The sequence below is a fragment of the Python bivittatus genome, unplaced genomic scaffold (assembly GCF_059951505.1).
Source record: "Python bivittatus isolate LINGU-HERP-01145 unplaced genomic scaffold, Pbiv_v1 ctg000580_np1212, whole genome shotgun sequence".
In the NCBI taxonomy this organism is placed as follows: domain Eukaryota; kingdom Metazoa; phylum Chordata; class Lepidosauria; order Squamata; family Pythonidae; genus Python; species Python bivittatus.
Genome location: NW_028277087.1, coordinates 3,077,239 through 3,096,839, shown reverse-complemented (window position 1 = coordinate 3,096,839; position 19,601 = coordinate 3,077,239). Strand labels below are relative to the sequence as shown.

General features: G+C 47.4%; 2 protein-coding genes across 5 annotated transcripts in view; one reads left to right on the top strand and one right to left on the bottom strand.

Moving 5' to 3' along the window:
• Positions 1-901, top strand: part of LOC103064241 (transducin-like enhancer protein 1) — a 49,892-nt gene extending 48,991 nt beyond the window's left edge. The window contains exon 21 of the mRNA XM_088149374.1: positions 443-901. Coding sequence (XP_088005500.1) covers positions 443-550 — 108 coding nt within the window. The 3' untranslated portion in view covers positions 551-901. The remainder of the gene's footprint in view (positions 1-442) is intronic.
• A 3,275-nt stretch (positions 902-4,176) lies between these two features.
• Positions 4,177-19,601, bottom strand: part of TLE2 (TLE family member 2, transcriptional corepressor) — a 44,688-nt gene continuing 29,263 nt past the window's right edge. For 3 of the 4 annotated variants that reach the window (XM_088149367.1, XM_088149369.1, XM_088149368.1), the window contains 9 exons: positions 18,349-18,472; positions 17,702-17,856; positions 16,500-16,576; positions 13,257-13,506; positions 11,549-11,796; positions 10,954-11,101; positions 9,136-9,286; positions 7,771-7,847; positions 4,178-5,624 (listed from right to left, as the gene is read on the bottom strand). In XM_088149367.1, the coding sequence (XP_088005493.1) occupies positions 5,517-5,624; positions 7,771-7,847; positions 9,136-9,286; positions 10,954-11,101; positions 11,549-11,796; positions 13,257-13,506; positions 16,500-16,576; positions 17,702-17,856; positions 18,349-18,472 (1,338 nt within the window). In that variant the 3' untranslated portion in view covers positions 4,178-5,516. Of the gene's footprint in view, positions 5,625-7,770; positions 7,848-9,131; positions 9,287-10,953; positions 11,102-11,548; positions 11,797-13,256; positions 13,507-16,499; positions 16,577-17,701; positions 17,857-18,348; positions 18,473-19,601 lie in introns of all 4 variants that reach the window. The other variant, XM_088149370.1, reaches the window with a different exon arrangement.

Here is a 19,601-nt window from a genome sequence, read left to right as displayed (position 1 = left end):
GCGAAGTGAATATGTTGCTGTAGTCCAGTTTTTCAAGCTTGGCCCCTTTAAGATGGGTGGACTTCAACTCCCAGGATTCCCCAGCCAGCATAGCTGGCTGGGGAATCCTGGGAGTTGAAGTCCACCCATCTTAAAGGGGCCAAGTTTGAAAAACACTGCTGTAGTCTATCTGGTGATGACAGTAGGGGATTGCATCCAAATTGCTGCTCGGCCCTCACTTTTCCAAATAAAGCCTCCTTTTAGGCTAATGCCTTCATGCGCCTTGACAAAGATGACTGTAACACGCTCCGAATTTGCACGACAGGAAGCCACTAAACCCAAACCAAGTCTAAAACCACCACCCGGGTCGAGTGAAACTTTTTTGGCCACGCCGTCTCGGCTGGCTGCTGCGCAGCGCACCCCTCTCCCTCGGCGTAACCTTCTCTCCTTCCTCCCTTTGCAGTCGAAAGAATCGTCCTCCGTCCTGAGTTGCGACGTTTCCACAGACGACCAGTTCATCGTCACGGGCTCTGGGGACAAGAAGGCGTCCGTTTACGAAGTCATGTACTGAAAGGCACCGACGCGTCGCTGCAAACCGAACGCAGGGGAAGGAGCTGCCCTTGGAGCTCCTTCTCGATTTTTCCAGCCAAAGAATCCGCTTCCGGTCCAGGAACGGAACCCGGAACCAGGACGCTGTGTTGGTCGTGGGAAGATGGTCCTTCTCCATCTTCTACTCGACCTGATGCTTTCGCGGAGCTCGGGGGTTCTTGTTCCGGGATGGTGGGAATAGGGGTTGGCTCTCTTTGGTGTGCGTGTGCGTGCGTGCAAGTGTGTGTTCACATCGAAACTCCTTGGAAAAGTTTGTTGTGTATTCTAACTTTTTTTTTTTTTTAAAGAACTTTCAATAAAAAAGATGATGGTGTTTGGGTTATTGCTCCATCTCGGTCCTTTCTGTTCTTCGAGATTCCTTAGTCTGAAAAAATAAGAGCACAGACTCACTTTTGGGGTGGGGGGTTCAATAAAGTCAAGATGGCACCCCACCGCTTTGCACAATGCAGAGAAAAAGGGGTGGGGCTTCCCTCAGCAGCGGGGGCCACCATCTTGACTTTATTGACCTGTCCCTGCCTGTGTGTGACTCTCTGAAAACCACCCGGGTTTCTAAGTATGTTGAGAGTACAGGAGAAGAGCTGAAACCTTTCAGGAAGTTGAAGACGAAGGCGGGTGAGGAGGAAAGCAATGTGGACAAGATTGTAATTTTTTTCCCCTTTTTAAAACGCCTCCCGTGCTTTGGGACACAAGTGCGGATCCTGGAGGGCCGTTGGAAACCTAGAAAGCTGTTTCCCTAAGCTGCGGAAAGATGCAAATTTCACGGGAGGCATTTGCTGAATGGCAAAGGGTTATAACTTGAATTGTGGGAATTCCAGCCAAAGACTTCTTGAAAGGCCCTGGCTGGATGCCCGCAATAGGCAGAGCCCAGGTTAATAAACCACAGTTGTGGCCCTGTATACCATTATAGCTCGACGTGGGTGGCTAGTTTCCGTCTCAGGATAAAACAATGGCTGAATCACACAACAGACCGGGCCATAAACTACGCATAAAGCATGCAGCCACCAGAGCAGGGCTGACCTGATAAATGAGGGTTGGTTTTTTTAATCTATGAGGACTAGAAGCATGCCTTGTTTTTAAGAGGCTGCAGTTCATTGGGGAAAAGCAGCTGCTGGTCTGTGCAGAAGGTCCTGGACCGAATCCACTTGTCTCCAATTCTTTTGAAGCTGTCGCGAGTAAGGAGGCATTTGTTTTAATGAAATCCACAGCTCGCTTTCCATGCCAAGATATGCAGAGATCTGAGCGACAACTAGGTCTTTCAAAGCTAACTAACCGGGACAGGCTGTTGTTTTTCGTTTGGCTTGTGGGCAGAAGGATGCTGTCTCTTTTCGGTTTAATTTTATTCCAAGATTTTTTTTTTAAAGTCCAGAAACTGCAAAAGGAAACCAACTGAACTACGAAAAATAAAAACTAAACATAAATGTTGATAACAAAACAGAAAAAAAGGAAAAGTGTGACTGATTTAAACACCATGTATGGTAGGTTAAAATGATAACCGATTTAAGCGCCTATATATCAAACCCTAAATATGAAAATTTCAGATGCACGAGAAAATAAGTAATGTTGTAAAATATTGGGAAATCTGTGTCAAAGGGACACACGTTGCATGGTGTTATGGTTAGTAGAAAAGATGTCTTTTCAAAAATGGGCAAATCGCACTCGTCCTGGATCCAGTCCTTAATACACAGAATTCTTTTCTGATTTCTCAAAACGGTTCTCTTGGCCATTCCCCACACCAGCTATAGCCAAAGTTCCTGAAAAACAGTTCAATTCCACAATGGGATCGTTGGGGGTTAGAAGGAACCTTGTCTGGCTGCATTGACTCACTTTGTCAGTCTAAAGCTGGCTCTGGAAGGAAACGCTGATGTTGAAGAATTCGCCTGGCTTTGACAGCCTTCAACAATGAGGACTAGAATCTTGCCTTGTCCAGCATGGAAGGAAAAAGACGTAAGAAACATGGCTACGTTTGGACTGCGGGATGCACAATCTCTTTCCACTATTGCTTTTACATCTGGATTCCTTGGAAATGAGATGATGGGGATTCGTTTGCAGCTGAAGGGAGCATCCAGTTCCTCACTTTCCCCTGGAGCTGTGTTTGGAAATCAAAATATAGCGATCTGCCCATCAGAGTCATGCTTTTCTTTTTTTTTTAAACTGGGTTATATAAACTTCATCTTTGCAGGTGGCTGTATCTGGTTAATCTCACCTGAGCTGAGGAGCTAAGCAGGATCTGAGCTGGTTAGTGCATGAATGGGAGACCACTAGGAGATCTCAGAGATGCAGGCTAACCTGGGAAGTCGGTAGGTAAAACAGCCCCAAAGCAAGCACCGGTGAGCCATTCCTCTGCCAAGAGAATGGCGTGGGTGCGTCCGTGTAGTGGCCAGGAGTGACTCGCCTGTTTGATAAGCTAGATCTTAGCCACATGATCACTTCAAGTCTCCCATCACGCAGGGTTGTTCGCGGAAGAAATCCCACGTTTTTAAGCAGACCACCTCTGCACGACAATGCCACTTTTTGTAAAGAATTTGTCTTAACAGTTGAGTAGAAAGGTTGATTTGGAATGTGGCATTTTGCACGTTTCCAAGAAGCTGGGGGTTATCCTCGTGAACCTTAAGCACCCCCCTTGCTGCAAGGGAGGGAGCAACCTTCAAGAGTGCAACCATGAATCTCCATGAGACCGTTTGGGTCTTTTAAACAGGAAGAGTTGCATTAATATCTCAAAATCCATAGAGGAGGTCTGAAGCCAGGCTAGATCAAAACGGCCAGACCCACCTCCCATAATACGAATTCGAATGGTTGTGCGCCTAATTTGTGCATTATTCCCCTTTCAACTCCAAACCTAGATGTACAAAACGTTTATTTTAACATTTAAAAACAGCTAAGGCTGGTCTTGCGGGGTTTTCATTTTTAATCATTAAGCTAAATTAAGGGGGTTGCACTTCCTCCCGTGTTTAAAAAAAAAGTCTCATTGTCAACGTGACAATGATTTCCCCCTCAATTTTATAACCAGCACACTGACAGTGAGACATTTTTTTAAACACGGGAGGGAGCGCAACCCCCTTAACTTGGTTAGTCTATTTTTCTGAGCCGCTCGTACAGCACGTTGATGCACCAAACCAAGTCCACCAAAAGAGCTGAGAGTTGCAGGCAGAGTGTTGATTGTGTCACTGAGGCCACCATGCTGACTTTTTTGACCACACCCAGTGGATGCCCTTGAAGCAGGGGAATGACAGGATGGCGGATGCAGAGAGCAGAAGAGGGAACTGGTTAAGTTCCGCGCCAGCCGTTTCGTGAATGTGCAAACCAACCCAAGGAGCCATTTTGCGAGAGCGCCCACATCGTTACAACCTTCCCAATGCACCTCCAGTCCCAAAGAAATGGGGCTGTTCCCCCATCACATGAATGGCTAATTTAATTTTTAAAAAAGTGAAGAGTGGTGGATTGTACAGGGTGCATCGCTCTGAAGGGGCATTCTCTCACCCAAAAATAAGGATATACGTTTTACACTGCTTTAAAGGTGGGCCAGTTTATACCGTGGGGGGGGGGGGTCCTCTTGTTCTAGATACATCAAGTCCATTGAATGGGATTTAAAAAAAAAATCTTTACAATTTTTACGTTTTTATGTTTATTTCGCCATCTATGCATTTAATGTTTGGAATGTTCCTTCTGCAAACACACCGAGCGAATCCATTTTTGTACATTATGTTCAGTGCAAAGAGAAGTCCAGAGGCATGCATCTGTGATTTTCACGTGGCCGAAAAGCTTCAACCACCAACCGGGGCCACTGATCTTGCTGACGAGGATTGGTGAGAATCAGTAGCCCCTAATATTTCGGCTGGAGTCTCATCATGGGCTTAACCAGGTGAGTGGGGGAGACTCTTGTGTGGTCCTGCTAACCTGGTTAGTGCTTGGGAAAGAAACAGACAGGTTTAACCCCAAACCGTATCAAGGTAGTTATGAATCGAACTAACTTGGGTCAGCCAAACCAGGTAATCAGAGAGTAACGGCCAAGACCGGCTCACTCAACCCTCCAAGGGAGCTGCGGAGAGGCTGGACCAAAACGGTTCTGGTCCAGCCCGTTGGCAAAAAAGTGGGCTCGCTAACTAACCCCACTGGTGGCCCTTAACCCGGTTAATGAGATTGCACACTGCTAGATCCAACAGAACAGAGATTTGACTGGGTTAGTGGCTGAAGTTGAGGTTAAAGTTGAGCCCAGCCCTAGGATGCTGTCGTGGCTCAAGACTGCTAGAAAGTAGGAGCAGGAAGAAAAGTGGTGCCGAGTGGAGAATCTCCCCACATCTCTGTCCTGTAATTTCTGGAATTACCCCACTCCCCCCTTCCCCAAAAGCTACAGATCTACCTGCAAGGCGTAAACACATTTAATCATTCGGGACAGTCTCCGTCATCACTTTTTGCTCGCACCCAAAAATGAAAATAGGGGCTGTAGCATTAGGGTGGCCGGAATGGGGTGGTGGTGGGGGGCTATGATTAGCATGGTGCGGATTGACCCCTTAGCTTGTCAGGCACAGGGTTGAGGTGGTCTTCCGGTCCATTCTGGGGGATAATGAGAAGATTTTGCTCAATCAGGGACCTCAAAGGACTGGTAAGGGAGGTCCCCCATCTCGCCAAGATGCAGAAGAGAGCTTTCCCCAAAACAGCACGAAAAGGGAGCTTGTATACGCCCCCTTGAGGGGAGAAAAATATCTTCCTGAGAATGTCGGCTTTTAAGTTTCTAGTCCTCATGCGTCTGCAAGGAGGCCTGGAAGCGCAAAGGCCATTTCAGCACCACAATCTCCAAAGCCAGCGGGGGAGATACTTTTTCTCGGAGAACGGAAAGCTTTTGGGGAGAAAGATTTCATCTCGTTGTTCTCGTCCTCCCAGCCATCAAAGGTTTGGCATGGGGAAGGCACAGGAGTGCCCGCCCCCCGCCCTCAGTACACCAGTTCGTAAACTGTGGCTTTCTTGTCTCCCGATCCGGTCACAATAAACTTGTCATTGCCCGAGATGTCACAGCTCAGGACTGATGAGGATTCTTTGGACTGCAAAAGAAAGTGGCGAGATGAGGAGAAGAGGGAAGGAACGTTTTTATTCTGCTGCGGTTCACGCTTGGGAAATTAATCTGATTTGCGCAAGATGTCTCGCTTGGCAACTCCAATTACTCGTGCCTCCTGTTGGCAACCTTTGGTGCCCCCCGAAGCAGTGAGTAACATACCGAGCCAGCCCTGGATTAACCATTAAGCAGAATCGGCACGTGCTTAGGGCACCGAGGGAAGGGGGGCACCAAAGAGATTTTCCCCCCTAGCTATCATGCCCTTAATTCTTTCACGGCCCCACTCGACTTTAATTGAATTTTTTATAATGGTCCTTATGCGCCGTGTTCAACTTTAATCTGCATGGTTAAAAAACTTCTTCTTTGGCATGGTGAGCGACTAAAGGCTGTAAATTTGGTTTGAAGGCGCCACGAGATACCGCATTTCTTTCCGTCTCGTGATGTGACAGTTTCACTTCTGTCAAGGGGCACCATTGTTGGGCATCAGCTGGCCTTAATCCGGCCTTGTCCTGAACTGTTATTTGCAGGGTTCAGGATCCCTTTGGCACACGCAAGGAAGTTCAAGGTGTTGCCAAAACTCGCAAAAATCTTAAAGCAAGAACAGGGACCCCATGCCACATCGGATGCTGCTGAACTATGGTTCCCAATATTCCCCATCACTGGCCACGGTGACTGCTGCAAGTTGGAATTCGGCAACAACAAAAGATGACAGATCCCCCAGGTCTCTCTTTAAAGATTTATTTTCTGTGTTGCTATTGTTAGCCACCCAAATTTGCACTGTTATATAGGTAGCCCTCGTTTAGCGACTGCTTTGTTTAGCGACCGTTTGCCGTTACGACAGTGATGAAAAAGTAACTTTATGAGCAGTCCTCAAATTTATGACCTTCACAGGTCTGTAAAGCCAAAGGAAGCTGAAGTCAGATCATAAGCATAGCCACGGTTTCACTTAGCGACCGAGTTGCCGGTCCCAATTTTGGTCATTAAATGAGGACGACCTATACTCATCTTATCAATAGATAAATTTGGCCTAATGCTCAAGAAGAGCCTTCCATATACTTGCTGTTGGAGGAAGGAAGCAAGGTGCATCAAGTGGAATTTTTATGTGCTTTTCTACCATGCATAGTTCTTGCAGGATGTCAAGAATGGGGGAGGAAAGCATTTCTCCTCCACCTTTCCAGGAGACTGCTATAAATTTTAATCACTAGGATGCCCTGAAGTTGTTGCACACCCTCTTTTTCCCCAACCTGCTTTCATGAGACTTTCTGAATCTTCCACATATAGAAATTAGATGAAATTTACATTTAAACATTTACATTTAAATTTAGATGATGACTTACAGAAAGGTATTATTAATACTGCAAGCCACGCCTTTGCTGAACTGATTAAATTTGCAATTCTGTGTATGGTTTCTTGGGAGCAAGCCCCCTCATTTCAGGGGGCTTACTTTTGCAAAACCTTCGTAAGGCTGGACTACAAATTTAGTCCTCACAATATATCAAGTTCTAATCAGTCAGTTTGGTCTAGTAGTTAAGAAGGAGAGAGCCCTGAGTTTTAATCCTGCCTTAGGCACAAAGCCAGCTGGGTGACCCTGGGCCAGTCCTGCTCTCAGGCCTAGGAAAGAGGCAAAGGAAAACCATGTCCAAAAATCCTGCCAGGAAAACTGCAGGGACTTGTCTAGGCAGCCACAGGAGCCAAGACTGACTTGAAGGTGCATGAATATAAAATAAAATAAAATAAAATAAATAAAATAAAATAAAATAAAATCAGGAGAACCTAAGCAAGGGTGGTTTTCTGAACAGACCAAGTTTAAACCATGCATGGTTTGAACAATATGCAAAATACATTTCTAAGTCCCAGCTTTTGAAAAGGGGGTGTACGGCCAACATCATCCCCATTGTTATGCTAAGAGCAATATTCAGAAAGATGCCTGAATATTACTGATGAAGGAAAAGTCCCAGCCTTCTCTGGTAGCTCTAAGAAGTGAGTCACATTTCGACCTGGGCCCTCTTAAAACCAAACCGGGCTGAATCAATTGGACGGTCTCCTTTCCACCCAGAAATTCCCAGCTCTTTTGCATTTTCTGCAGAGAGCCACAGCGTTCACCCAGCCACCGCGCAACCCTTGCTCTCCTTTACCTGAAAGATGCTGGCACCGTAGGGAGCCCGCCACGCATTAAGCAGATTATCTTTGCCCGTGCTGATAAGCCATTTGCCTGTAGCGAGAGAGGAGAGGAAGAACAGAGGGAGGACTGGGTCTGCGTGCGAGGACACGATGGCTGGGAAGGGGGAGAGCCAGCTTCCGGAGCTCTGGCTCTGAAACAGAACCACCCCAAGCCCAGCCCGGCTTGTCTGATGCTCAGAGATAGACTGCGTTGGGGCATGGAGGCTTCATTGAGTTTTCGGGATGAATATGCTCCTGCAAGAACTTCAAAAGGGCTCGGGTCGGCTGGACCAAGCCTCTGTGAAGCTCACTGCCCTGTTTGCAAGCAGAGCTCCAGGGTCCTGCAAAAATGTCCCCATGAAAGCCAAGATCAGGACAATACTTGGGAAAATAACCTCAGTCCCCAGGATTCAGAAGGAAAGAGAGGTCGCTACTCAGAAAAGCTCCAGGGAGAGCAACCATAATGAATAAACTGAAATCCTCCTGTGTCCCCCTGCCCCCCAGTGTATTTAGACATAATGTCTATGTAGGAAACGTGATTTCTATTTAATGTTACTTCTTTCGGACAGGGGCTCCAAACTGCCCACCCAGGTTGCCCACTTTTGTGCCACCCTCTGTACGATACGCCGCACCCTTACCAAGTTTGGAATTTCTTATGACAGTATTTTATTTTGATTTCTTTTTATTCTTCATTATTTTAGACCCTATTACATTTACTGTTTTTCTGCCATCTCTCTCTCTATGTAGAAGGATGTAACACTGCTTTTATTAGATATTTTGACTGTATCTGGCCTTAGGACTGTAATAAACTTGATTGATGGACATAATATCTTTTTTAAAGGCACCAGCTGGTGGCCGGCGCTGCTAATGTGGCGATGAGTTCCACCCGCACTGTGGGAACATGTTCTTCCTTCAGTTTCTTTGCAACACAGAGCCAATCTATTGGCGTCATTTGCCTTGAAACTCAGGACCTCCCCAGTGAGCACTTCTTGTAAATTTATCATCATAACACAGCTGTCTTTCTTTCCCCGCACAATGGCTGCATTCAGACAACACATTAAACCTGGTAATTGAATTAACCCATGGGGGGGGATTGCCCAATACATCGAACCATGAACATATCCAACAGGTTGCTTTGCATTGCTAGCCCACCAACCCCCCCCCCCAGCAAAATTTAAAAGAACCAAGCTTATTACGCTGTGCAATGGTGGCTTGCAAGCGAGCTGGCTAAGCAGGTTGTGTGAATGCAACCACGGTGATGACGCTTTTCTTAGGAAGGTAGCCTGGAGCTTAACCAGCAGCCTTGTCTGTCTTACCCATGCAACAGCTCACACACCTACCACAGGAAGCAAATTTCAGGGAGAGGACGCAGCTCTCGTGAAGGTGGAGCTGGTACTTTTCAGATTTCGTCACGTGGAGGATTTCCACGTTGCTGCTCTCCATTCCGACCGCCAGCCACTCTCCCGTGGGGCAGTAGCCCAGGGAGAAGATCTGGAGAGAAAGGAGGAAATTGATGGGACAGTTTAAGATAAAAAGGTTTGGGACTGAATGATGGCCATTTGAAACACACAGAGCAAAATTCACAACCAAAGATTCTAGTCCTCATGGTTGCAAAGTTAACAGCTGGGGGGGGGGTTCTATTTGCATAATTCACTTAACCAGATTAATTCAAAGTCAAGTGGTTGCATTCCTACCACATGCTAAATGTTGTTGTTTTAACCTTGGCCTGTTTTGGGGAAGGGAGTGGCTGATAGTGTCATATGAAGCCAGCCCTTTATGGTTCATTGTGAAGATGGATTAATTCAGTAATCATGTTAAGCATGCTGGGGGAGTATAGTCTGGAAGGAACCAATGGGAGAAGATCTGGGACGTTACGGTGGGAAAACCAGGTTTGATTCATGCAATGCACTAAAAGGGGGTTGAGTAGTTTGTGGCATGTGAACCTAGCCCTTATATTTAAATGCAGTGGGAACCAAATCTCTACATTAATCCAAAATACAGATTGTTGTTTGGGTATAACATGTTTTGGGAACAGAGCTATTACGCTTCATTATCCTGGGTTTAAGGTCTAGCAAATTGTGTGAGCTGAGCCACAGAGCCTCCTTAAACTACAACCCTCCAGAGCATGAATCGCCCTGCATCTTACGCCATCTGCCATGATGTGCAGATTTCATGCAACTTAAAATGCACCCAAACATATAAAATGAGACAATGCATTAAACTAAACCACATTAAGCAATGGCTAAGAGATTGGTGAGGCTGAGAGAATGAAGTCAGCTTCATGTGCATTAAAAGCCGAGACAACTGCACCAGATTTGATGCTGGAGAAGGATAAAAACACGTTTAATAAAACTACAGGTGGTCCTTGTTTAACGACCACTCACTCAAGCGACCGTTGAAACTTATAGTAGTGCTGAACATGGGGGACTTACAACTGGACCTTGTACTTACAGCCATCACAGCATCCCCACAGTCAAGCGATCGTGATTTGTGACATTCCCTGCCAGCTTCCCACAAGCAAAGGCAATGGGGAAGCTGGCAGGAAGTCACAGTCACGTGTGGTCCTCATTTAACAACAGCAACTGGGACTGCTGAAATTGCTATCGCTAAGTGGGACAATTATGCAGTTTTTCAACTTACAACCACATCGCTTAACGATAGAGTTTCTGGTCCCAATTAGTGTTGTTAAATATAATTACAGGTAGTCCTCACTTACTGACTGCCTTGTTTAGCAACCGTTTGAAGTTATGGCAGTGTAAAACAAACAGCTTTACAAAAAATCCTTGCAATTACAACAGTCACAGTGTCTCATGGTCATGTGATCACCATTCACGTGCTTCATGAGTTACTGGAGAATGCAGAAGTAAAATTGCAAGTCGCGGTCACGTGATGTCTCACTTAACAACTGCAGTGATTCACTTAAAACCAAATGGGAAGTGAGATCATAAGCCCATCGCAGTCACATGATTTTCCACTCAGCGACACAGTTGCTGGTCCCAATTGTGGTCACTAAGCGAGGACTGCCTCTAATCACCACCATCCTCCCCAACTCAAGTGTGACACAATCCCGCCCCTTCTCGGCACTGACTAGTTGCTGCTGGAGACCCCACCCACCCACAGGCTGTCCGTCAAAAGTCTCCGCCCCTTCCCCAGCCAACCTGGGAGCTGAAGTCGTGCTGCTGCAGCTGCCGGCCCTCGCGCAGGTCCCAGCACCGCACGGTGTTGTCCAAGCCCCCTGTCCAGAGTTTGGTGCCATAATTGGAGATGTCGATGCAACTCGCCCCATCCGTGTGACCCTGGAACTGCCTGCAAAGAAGAGGCAGATGCGAGCAAGAACTCCCACGCTCCTTATTTGTTTTGACTCAATCGTAATATCCCCGCTCTAATTGCCACCAACATCATTACGTTTCCGGATTTTACCACCTTGTACAAGGTGGCTTTCCCAACATGGAAGCAATGCAAACATAAAGCCAAACTGGCTGAAAACTCTGGGAATCAGCCCCCCTGAGCTCTGTGGGGATGAACTGTGAGTCAACACGAGCAGAAGATCAGATACGGAACAAAAATGACGATAGGAACAACCGTGGTGGCAGACGACTGAAAGCTTTGGTTTGGTTCTTCCTCCAGCTGAAGACACGTTCTAGTCCTTCTGGCTCTCAGCTGAAGAAGGACTGAAATAAGATTGCCTGCATCCCGCCACTGAACTTCTAAAACCATCTTGGGAAACACCGAACTAGACCTCACAGATCTCACCTAACCATGGTTTGGTTCTGCAGGTCCCACACCACGATGTTGCCGTCGCTGCAGCAGGAGAAGCAGACTTTGGCGTCAGGGCTGATGGCCAGGGCGTAGCAGGCGGGGGCAGACGAGGTCAGCTCTGCCTTGATCCGGGGGGTGGGGGCCGCCAGGTCCCAGATGGACAAAGTGCTGGCCTCCCCTCCGACGATGAGGCTGTGGCCGTCCGGGAGGAGCTTACAGGATCGGATGTAGTTGTCCCGGTTCTCGGGGAGAAAGGCAGGAAGTTATATAAACCACCTAGCCCAACTTCCCACCATCCCGGCCACTGGAACCTCTCAAACCATCAGGAATGTGGTTTCCAAAATTACCTTTACAGTCCTAAGGACTAGAAACTTGGGGTCCTTTTTCGTACTGAAAGCACTGACCTGGAGGAAGCTGGATTTTACAACCACGATCACCCAATATTTGGACAGATGCTTCCAGCTTCAGCTCCCTTGCTGTTGTGGGTTTTTAGGGAGGGATTTTAAAAAATCCTCAAAAGGAGAGGGAACCAAATTACGGCAGATGGAAGTGAAAAACATCTCATCTTCAGGGCATATGTTGCCCCAGCATCAAAGTATGGGTACCAACAGCAAACTTCTCAAGGTTATTTGGCTGGCATGGATGTTCTTAGGTTTCAAGGACCTGATTTTATTTTCCTGTTACTCGTGCATATACAGCTTTTCCTCAAAACAGCTTCATGAGCTGCTAAATTCAGATAACCCCCAACCACATAATGTCACCGCAGCAGAAAAACACCAAAATGCAACAGTTAAAAAACAACACCCAGATAAGCAGAGATTAACACCAGGATTAACACCACACAATCAAGCAATAAACAACAGCCTAATCTAGGAACTACCAAGGAAAAAAACCCTCTCCCACCAACACTAAAAGGGCGAGCTATTGCATATAAATGGAGAGCAAACCCCACTCCCTACTAGCACTGAAGATGTTACCTAGACAGGTAATGAAACGTCTGCAAGAAAACAACCAAGCTCGGAGAACCCCCACGGACTCCCCAGTTAGAAAACAAAACAACTGGCATTTAGGTTGGTTTCTAAAAGAAAGTAAAGTTAATGCCCGGTGAGTTTTTCTCTGGAAAGCATTCCCAAAGCAGAACAATTCAAATGAAAAAGCCATCATGGGGGGCCATCACTGCCCAAAAGAGGGTTTGCACTTCTGTGAATCTCAGGGCTGCTCAAACCTTGTGGTTTCCTGCGATTTGGTGATGCTATTTTGCCCCTTAATGGAGTGAATTCACACAGCATGCTTAAAGATCCAGCAGGAAATTGGTTTATTTAGGCCAGTGTTTGTCAACCTTGCCAACTTTAAAATGCCTGGACTTCAACTCCCAGAATGCCCCAGCCAGCCATGCTGGCTGGCGCATTCTGGGAGTTGAAGTCCAGGCATCTTAAAGTTGCCAAGATTGACAAACACTGTTGGATAAGTGTTGTGTGAATACAGCTAGTACTTGGCACCCAAAGCTTGGATCGTGAAAACATAAGAAACTATCAAGATGATCCCATTTTCTATCCAAAGATCAGCCAAAAAGCTTGCATGAATGATATCAAAAACTCTTTAAATCAAATCACCAAGGTGTGCAAGACAGCTGTACAACAACAACAAAACTGGCAGCTTTTTGGATTGTCCTGAAAAATGGGGCTTTCTTCCTTGTACGTACCAGGCAGTCAAGCTGGGCCACGGGGGTCTTGGTGCCAGGCTGCCCCACGTCCCACACCTTGACACAGCCTTTCCCCCCTGTGTAGACGTGCTGGGTGGAATTGCTGATGGTGACAGCGCAGACCACCTCGCCGTGGGTCAACGTGTGCAGCTGGCGGGCGTGGCGCGGGATGCCGGAACCGATCAGGGCATCAGGCGGGAAGGGCACCGGCTGCAGCTGTCCGTCAGCGCTTACGTGGAAGGAGTAGGCCCTAGCAGAATCAGAGAATTAACCACTGTACTTGGATAGGAAAAAATTCTCTTTACAGGTAGTCCTCGCTTAATGACCATTTGTTTAGTGACCGTTCAAAGTTATGACAGCACTAAAAAAGTGACTTATGACCAGTGCCCAAAGTTATGACCGTCACAGTGCCCCCACAGTCACATGATCATGATCTGAGCTCTTGGCAACCAGCTCACACTTACAACGGTTGCAGTGTTCCAGGGTCACATGATCACATTTGCGAACTTCTCTGCTGGCTTCTGGCAAGCAAAATCAATGGGGAACCGCATGATTCACTTAACAACCATGTGATTCACTTAATGACCATGGTGATTCATTTAACGACCACCACAAAAAAGGTTGTAAAATCAGGTCTGGTCACGTGTTGATTCGCTTAATGACCGCATCACTTAGCAACCTAAATTCCAGTCCCAATTGTGGTCATTAAGTGAGGACTACCTGTGTTCTTCTCGTGAGCCAGTTTAATCCAGTGGTTTCAGTGCTGGATTAGGAGCAGGAAAACCTGAGTTCTACTCCTGCTTTGCGCTGGAAAACCGCTGGGTGACCTTGGGCCAGTCCCCCCTCTTAGCCCTAGGAAGGAGGAGGTTAGGGCAAACCCCTTCTAAAAATGCGACCTAGAAAACTGCATTTAAGGAAGAGACAGCTGGCAAAGGAGAAATGGGGAGCAACAATAGGTGATGCATCTCCGGCAATCTAATCTCGTCGGGAATGGGACAAACTAACTCCATCCAGTTAACTGTACAGGGGGGAACACTAAATCTAAGTCCATTGGCGTCCTTTGGCAGACTTTCGAGGTTGGCCTGGTCAAGAAACAGCCACCGCAGGGACTCCGGGAATGCTAGTTTAGTGTTGTAGGGCAGAATCACAGAATCTTCAAAGCCAGTCCAAGTTCCTCTTCAACGAAACCAAGGCTGGGTTATTCTGAGTTTCTGTCTCATTTCTGGACTGGGTCTCTCTTCTCCAAGTCCCTCCTTAAAGGCTTGCTTCTTCTTCGCCCCCTTAATGGCTCTCTCACACCTTCTCCAAAATCATCTCTAGTTTTTTTTACGCACTTGCCTATCTGGTCCCCCAAGACAAAGTGATGGAGAGAAAGAGAGTGTTTGTCAACCTTGGCCACTTTAAGATGCGTGGACTTCAACTCCCAGAATTCCCCAGCCAGCAGCTGGCTGGGGAATTCTGGGAGTTGAAGTCCACGCATCTTAAAGTGGCCAAGGTTGACAAGCACTGGGCTAAACCAATCCAATATCTTTGTTGGGAATTCGCCGTGCGGAACGCACCTCCTCAACACTGATTGGCCGGAGGGGGCCAAGCCACACCTACTGCTGCCTGGGTGGCCAATGGAGAAAGGGCTTGTGATGGGGAGTCTTAACATGACTCACATGGTCCACGGGGTGGTAAACATACTCCCAGGAGGAAGGTGGGAGCCTCTTTTGACCCAGTCAGAGTGACCGCCTGCTGCCAGAGCCACCAATAAGGAGCTCTAACTAAGTTAGTGGCTAATACCGTCCAGAGTCGCTGGGAGTTGGGGAGCATGTAAATTTAATTAATCCATTAATAATAGGGCTAAGTGTATTGTGAGAATGGGGTCTTCATTTACCAGGGTCTTCCTTCGATGGCTCCTCCATCGTAGGCTTAATCATTTTCCTCTTCTATCACCTATCTACATGGTTGCTCAGCATCGAAAATGACTTGATGGCACATAATTAATCAATCCCATTAAAAATTATAATTCGGGGACCCCATTTGGAGGGTCCCCGAAGGTCACGCTCAGGACTTCTCAGGTTCCATAGGTGACCCTGGGCCCTTCGCTAATGCATCCCCGGGTTAAGGGACAGACAGACAGACAGACAGCCCTAAGGGACAGCCCTGAAGACCAGAGTTTTAGAAAGCTGCAAACGGTAGAATTGGAGAACTGATACTCAGATCAGGGGAAATCAGGGCAAGCCGATTGCAACCCTCTTGGGATTCACTCGGCCCGGTCTTTGAAGCTCTGCAAATTGCTACTCCTGCGGAAATAAAAGAGCGCATAACACCGAGCCAGATTCAAAGGGCTGAATTTGGAGCTGGGATGGAAAAACGGTCCATCTGTGTCTCCAAGTCCAAGCGCACTTTGGAAACCCTCCCTGAGATTGCTGAAGGGGATTACAATCTGTTTACCCCACTCTGGAGCGGTAAAAAGGCTCAAACTTGATCGGGGAGCTCTTATTAAAGAGACTGATCCTTTCATGGTGGACAAAATAGAAAACGCTACCCTGCACCTTTGCCCACCCACATAACTTCCCCCTCCCTCCCAAATCGTGTAAAGAACAGCCCTAGGCCAAAGGTCTCCAAAGGGGATGCGAGGGTCTCGGGGGGATCCGCTGGAATGCTGGAAGAAAATATTAGAATGTCTGTTCATATTTATCCCATCCTTTTTGGATTTCTATTGTTTGGGGTATGTTTTATATTAGTAGAGTAGTGTGTGTGTGTGTATATATATATTTGTGCCGTACATACATACATATCTATAATAGAACCATAAGGTTGGAAGGGACCTATTTTAATCCATTCACTCGTGCCCAATTCTCGGAGACTGCCTGGACAAGCCCCTGCGGTTTTCGTGGCCAGGTTTTTCAGAAGCGGTTTGCCCTTGCCTGCTTCCTAGGGCTGAGAAAGTGACTGGCCCAAGTTCACCCAGCTGGCTTTGTGCCTAAGGTGGGACTAGAACTCACAGCCTCCAGATTCTAGCCTGGTGCCTTCACCACTAGACCACACTGGCTCTAAAGAATATATCATTTATAAGTAAACACGTATTGGAGGTGCATGCTCAGAATTATTATTATTTTTTTTACTGACAAGGGTGCTGATCAAAAGGGTTGAGAGGCCGCTGTCCACGACCTCCAAAAGTTGCCCATGCTTGCAATCCACCGAGAAAGTCACAACTTCCTTTTCTCCCAACCGCCTGCAGGAGACCCGACTTACGGCTTGCTGCCGGAAACGGCAGGGAGGGAGGCCGAGATGGTAGATCCACGCAAATGGGGGTGAGATTCAAAAGCCACCTGTGGAAACCAAGGAGGGAATCAGGGATCAACCGGGGCTCATGATGAAAATCTGCCGCATCTTTGGAACCTTTCTGGTTTAACTCTCAGCAACCTGGATCAGGGGAGATGGAAAGAGCCGTCTTTCCAAAACACTGTAGACCTGCTACCTCTTAGAAAGGACTGGCAAAGATCCAATTCATTGCAACTCTTCCCTCAGCCACCTTGAACACTCCCCACAGCAGAAAGGCAAAATCAAATGGATTAATATATTCAAAACCATGAGGACTAGGACCTCGCATGTTCCTTAGAAGAAGGAGCAAAGGCCTGGGTTTTATACATTTCCCCTCAAAGTTTCTCAGATTTGGCAACTTTAAGATGTGTGGGCTTCAACACCCAAAATTCCCCAACCAACATTTGGGGACTTCAACTCCCAGAATTCCCCAGCCAGCCATGCTGGCTGGGGAATTCTGGGAGTTGAAGTCCACACATCTTAGAGCTGCCAAGGTTGAGAAACACTGGTATAGATTAAACTACACTCCTGGGGGAAGACACCATGTTGCCTCTGTACCCGTGCGTGTATTTTTGGGGAGCCCCTGGAATATGGTTCCTGTTATCCACCTAGTTCAAAGCTAAGCAACTTTTCTCCAATGAGAAGAAACACTTTCTCCTTTTTTTTTTTTTCCCCCCCGGGTCTTAGAGGTTGCAAACTCATGGTGCTGTCACCTGTATTGAAATCTGTACCCCTTTGGGATACTTTTGCATCGACTGGACCTCGCAAGCCTAGCAGAAGCCGAAGGCAGCGGTTTGACTCCGCAGCGTCTCGTTTTGAGAAATGAAAAAAATGCCGTGTCCCAGAATACTGCTTGGCTGCTGAATTTGGGGGGGTGGGATGGCAAGGAGGGGCCCCAGAACTGAGGTTGGGATTGACCTCGTCCCAATGCTGGGATTGTTCAGGTTTTAGCCCCGAGCGATGGGTTTCACCGGCAATTCACTTAGAAGCTTGGCATTTGCAGACAAATACGTTGTCCAATGCATGTGGCCAACGGGTCGTTCTGATGGTGGGAGAAAGCTCGACCCCACCGGGCACCCTCTTGATCTGCCCCCTTATAAACCCCCCATTTGGAAAGATGCCCTGAACCTCACCATGGGAGACCGTCCGTACCCGCCGGGGCCTGTCGAAAGATGAATGCTGACGTATGGGCTCGGTGCAGCCAATTCGCCGTTGAGGGCGGCGTGAGGGATCACCCCAAAGGAGGAAGCAAAGGAGTTTGGGAAAGAGTTGAGTGAGCTCCGCAAAGCTGAGTTAGGGAAGAAGGAAGAGAGAGAAGAAAAAGAGATTTGTTCCCTTCATCCAATGGAATACTTTTAAGCAACGCCGGAGCTCGCCAGGGCCACCCTTGGGAAGGTCGGGAGTTCTGCAAAAGCCGAAACGGTTGCACATCGACTCACGTCAAGGACCAACCCACCGATGCCTGGAAGCAGGAAGCATTCCTGGGGAGGGCACGCTATGGCAGACCATCCCCTGCCCCCAAATTTGCCCCGCTCAGGGCATAGCAAATGCTCAGAGGATCTTGGCAAGCAGCAATGTTGATGTAGAGCAGTGTTTCTCAACCTTGGCAACTTTAAGATGCGTGGACTTCAACTCCCAGAATTCCCCAGCAAGGCTGGCTGGGGAATTCTGGGAGTTGAAGTCCACGCATCTTAAAGTTGCCAAGGTTGAGAAACACTGCTTTATAGAAACAGGCAGAAATGACTGAAGTAGGAACTGAGAAACTCAAACAATGACTCACTGATGATATCTGTGGTGGGTGGTTTTGCAATGTGAGGAGCGCAACTCGGGCCAGGTCTGGGAGTCAGCATTTCAGAGACCGGAGACAAGCTGGCTGCTTTGCAAGTAGCTGGGCTGGCTTCGTTCTGGAAAGGAAAGGTTGATTTAAGTAGCGTGCCAAAGGTTTTATCAGGTGGCCTGATGGTCAATGGAACATCCAGGATCAACAGTAGCCTGTCTGGACAGGACAGATTATAGGCGTGGGGTGTTACCTTTATATCCTGCTTGAGTTCTCTCACTGGCCCTTTTGGGAAACAGGATGCATGGACTTCAACTCCCAGAATTCCCCAGCTAGCATGCATGGACCGCAACTCCCAGAATTCCCCAGCTAGCATGCATGGACCGCAACTCCCAGAATTCCCCAGCTAGCATGCATGGACCGCAACTCCCAGAATTCCCCAGCTAGCATGCATGGACCGCAACTCCCAGAATTCCCCAGCTAGCATGCATGGACCGCAACTCCCAGAATTCCCCAGCTAGCATGCATGGACTTCAAGTCCCAGAATTCCCCAGCCAGAATTGCCATTGCTGAAAATGTTGGAAATTGAAATCCACACATCTACAAGCTGCCAAGGGTGGAAAACACCGATTTCAGTTTCAAAGCTGCTGTTATCTCCTTAAACACCACTGCTTCCCTTTTTAGAAAAACTGGACAATATTATTAAGGACAAGGTAGTCATCCATAAAGGAGTTGCATCCCGTTTCTGCCTCTGTTTGCAATTTTTAAAAAAAATTAAACAAAAGAAGCTGAATTCTACGTATATTTACACGCTCTATTTCCCATAATATACACAAAATATGCATATGTTTCTACACCATGTCTTCCAAACATAAATCAAATGTCTTTGCTTAAGCCACAGACATCCTTGCACCATTTGGACAAGGGTGTTTCGGTCGAAACTTCAATCTGGAAAATGCAAATTCAACCCTTTGCTTAAAAATAAAGATTAGGTGCATTTCCCCACATCTCTACGATAATTGCACAGCGTGGCTGTCCTTGGAAGGCATCTTTGAAGTGATGGAAGACGGAAAAGGAGAAAAAAAACTAAAGAGGATGGATGACACCAGCCTTCTGCAAACTGGGGCAGAATGCAGAATTACGCATAATACCAAAATAAGAGACCTCACGGCATAAAGTCACAGAATGGGAGAGTTGGAAGAGATCAGCAATCATCCAGCCGGGTGCTTCTTCAAGTGTGCCCCAGGATCCCCCCC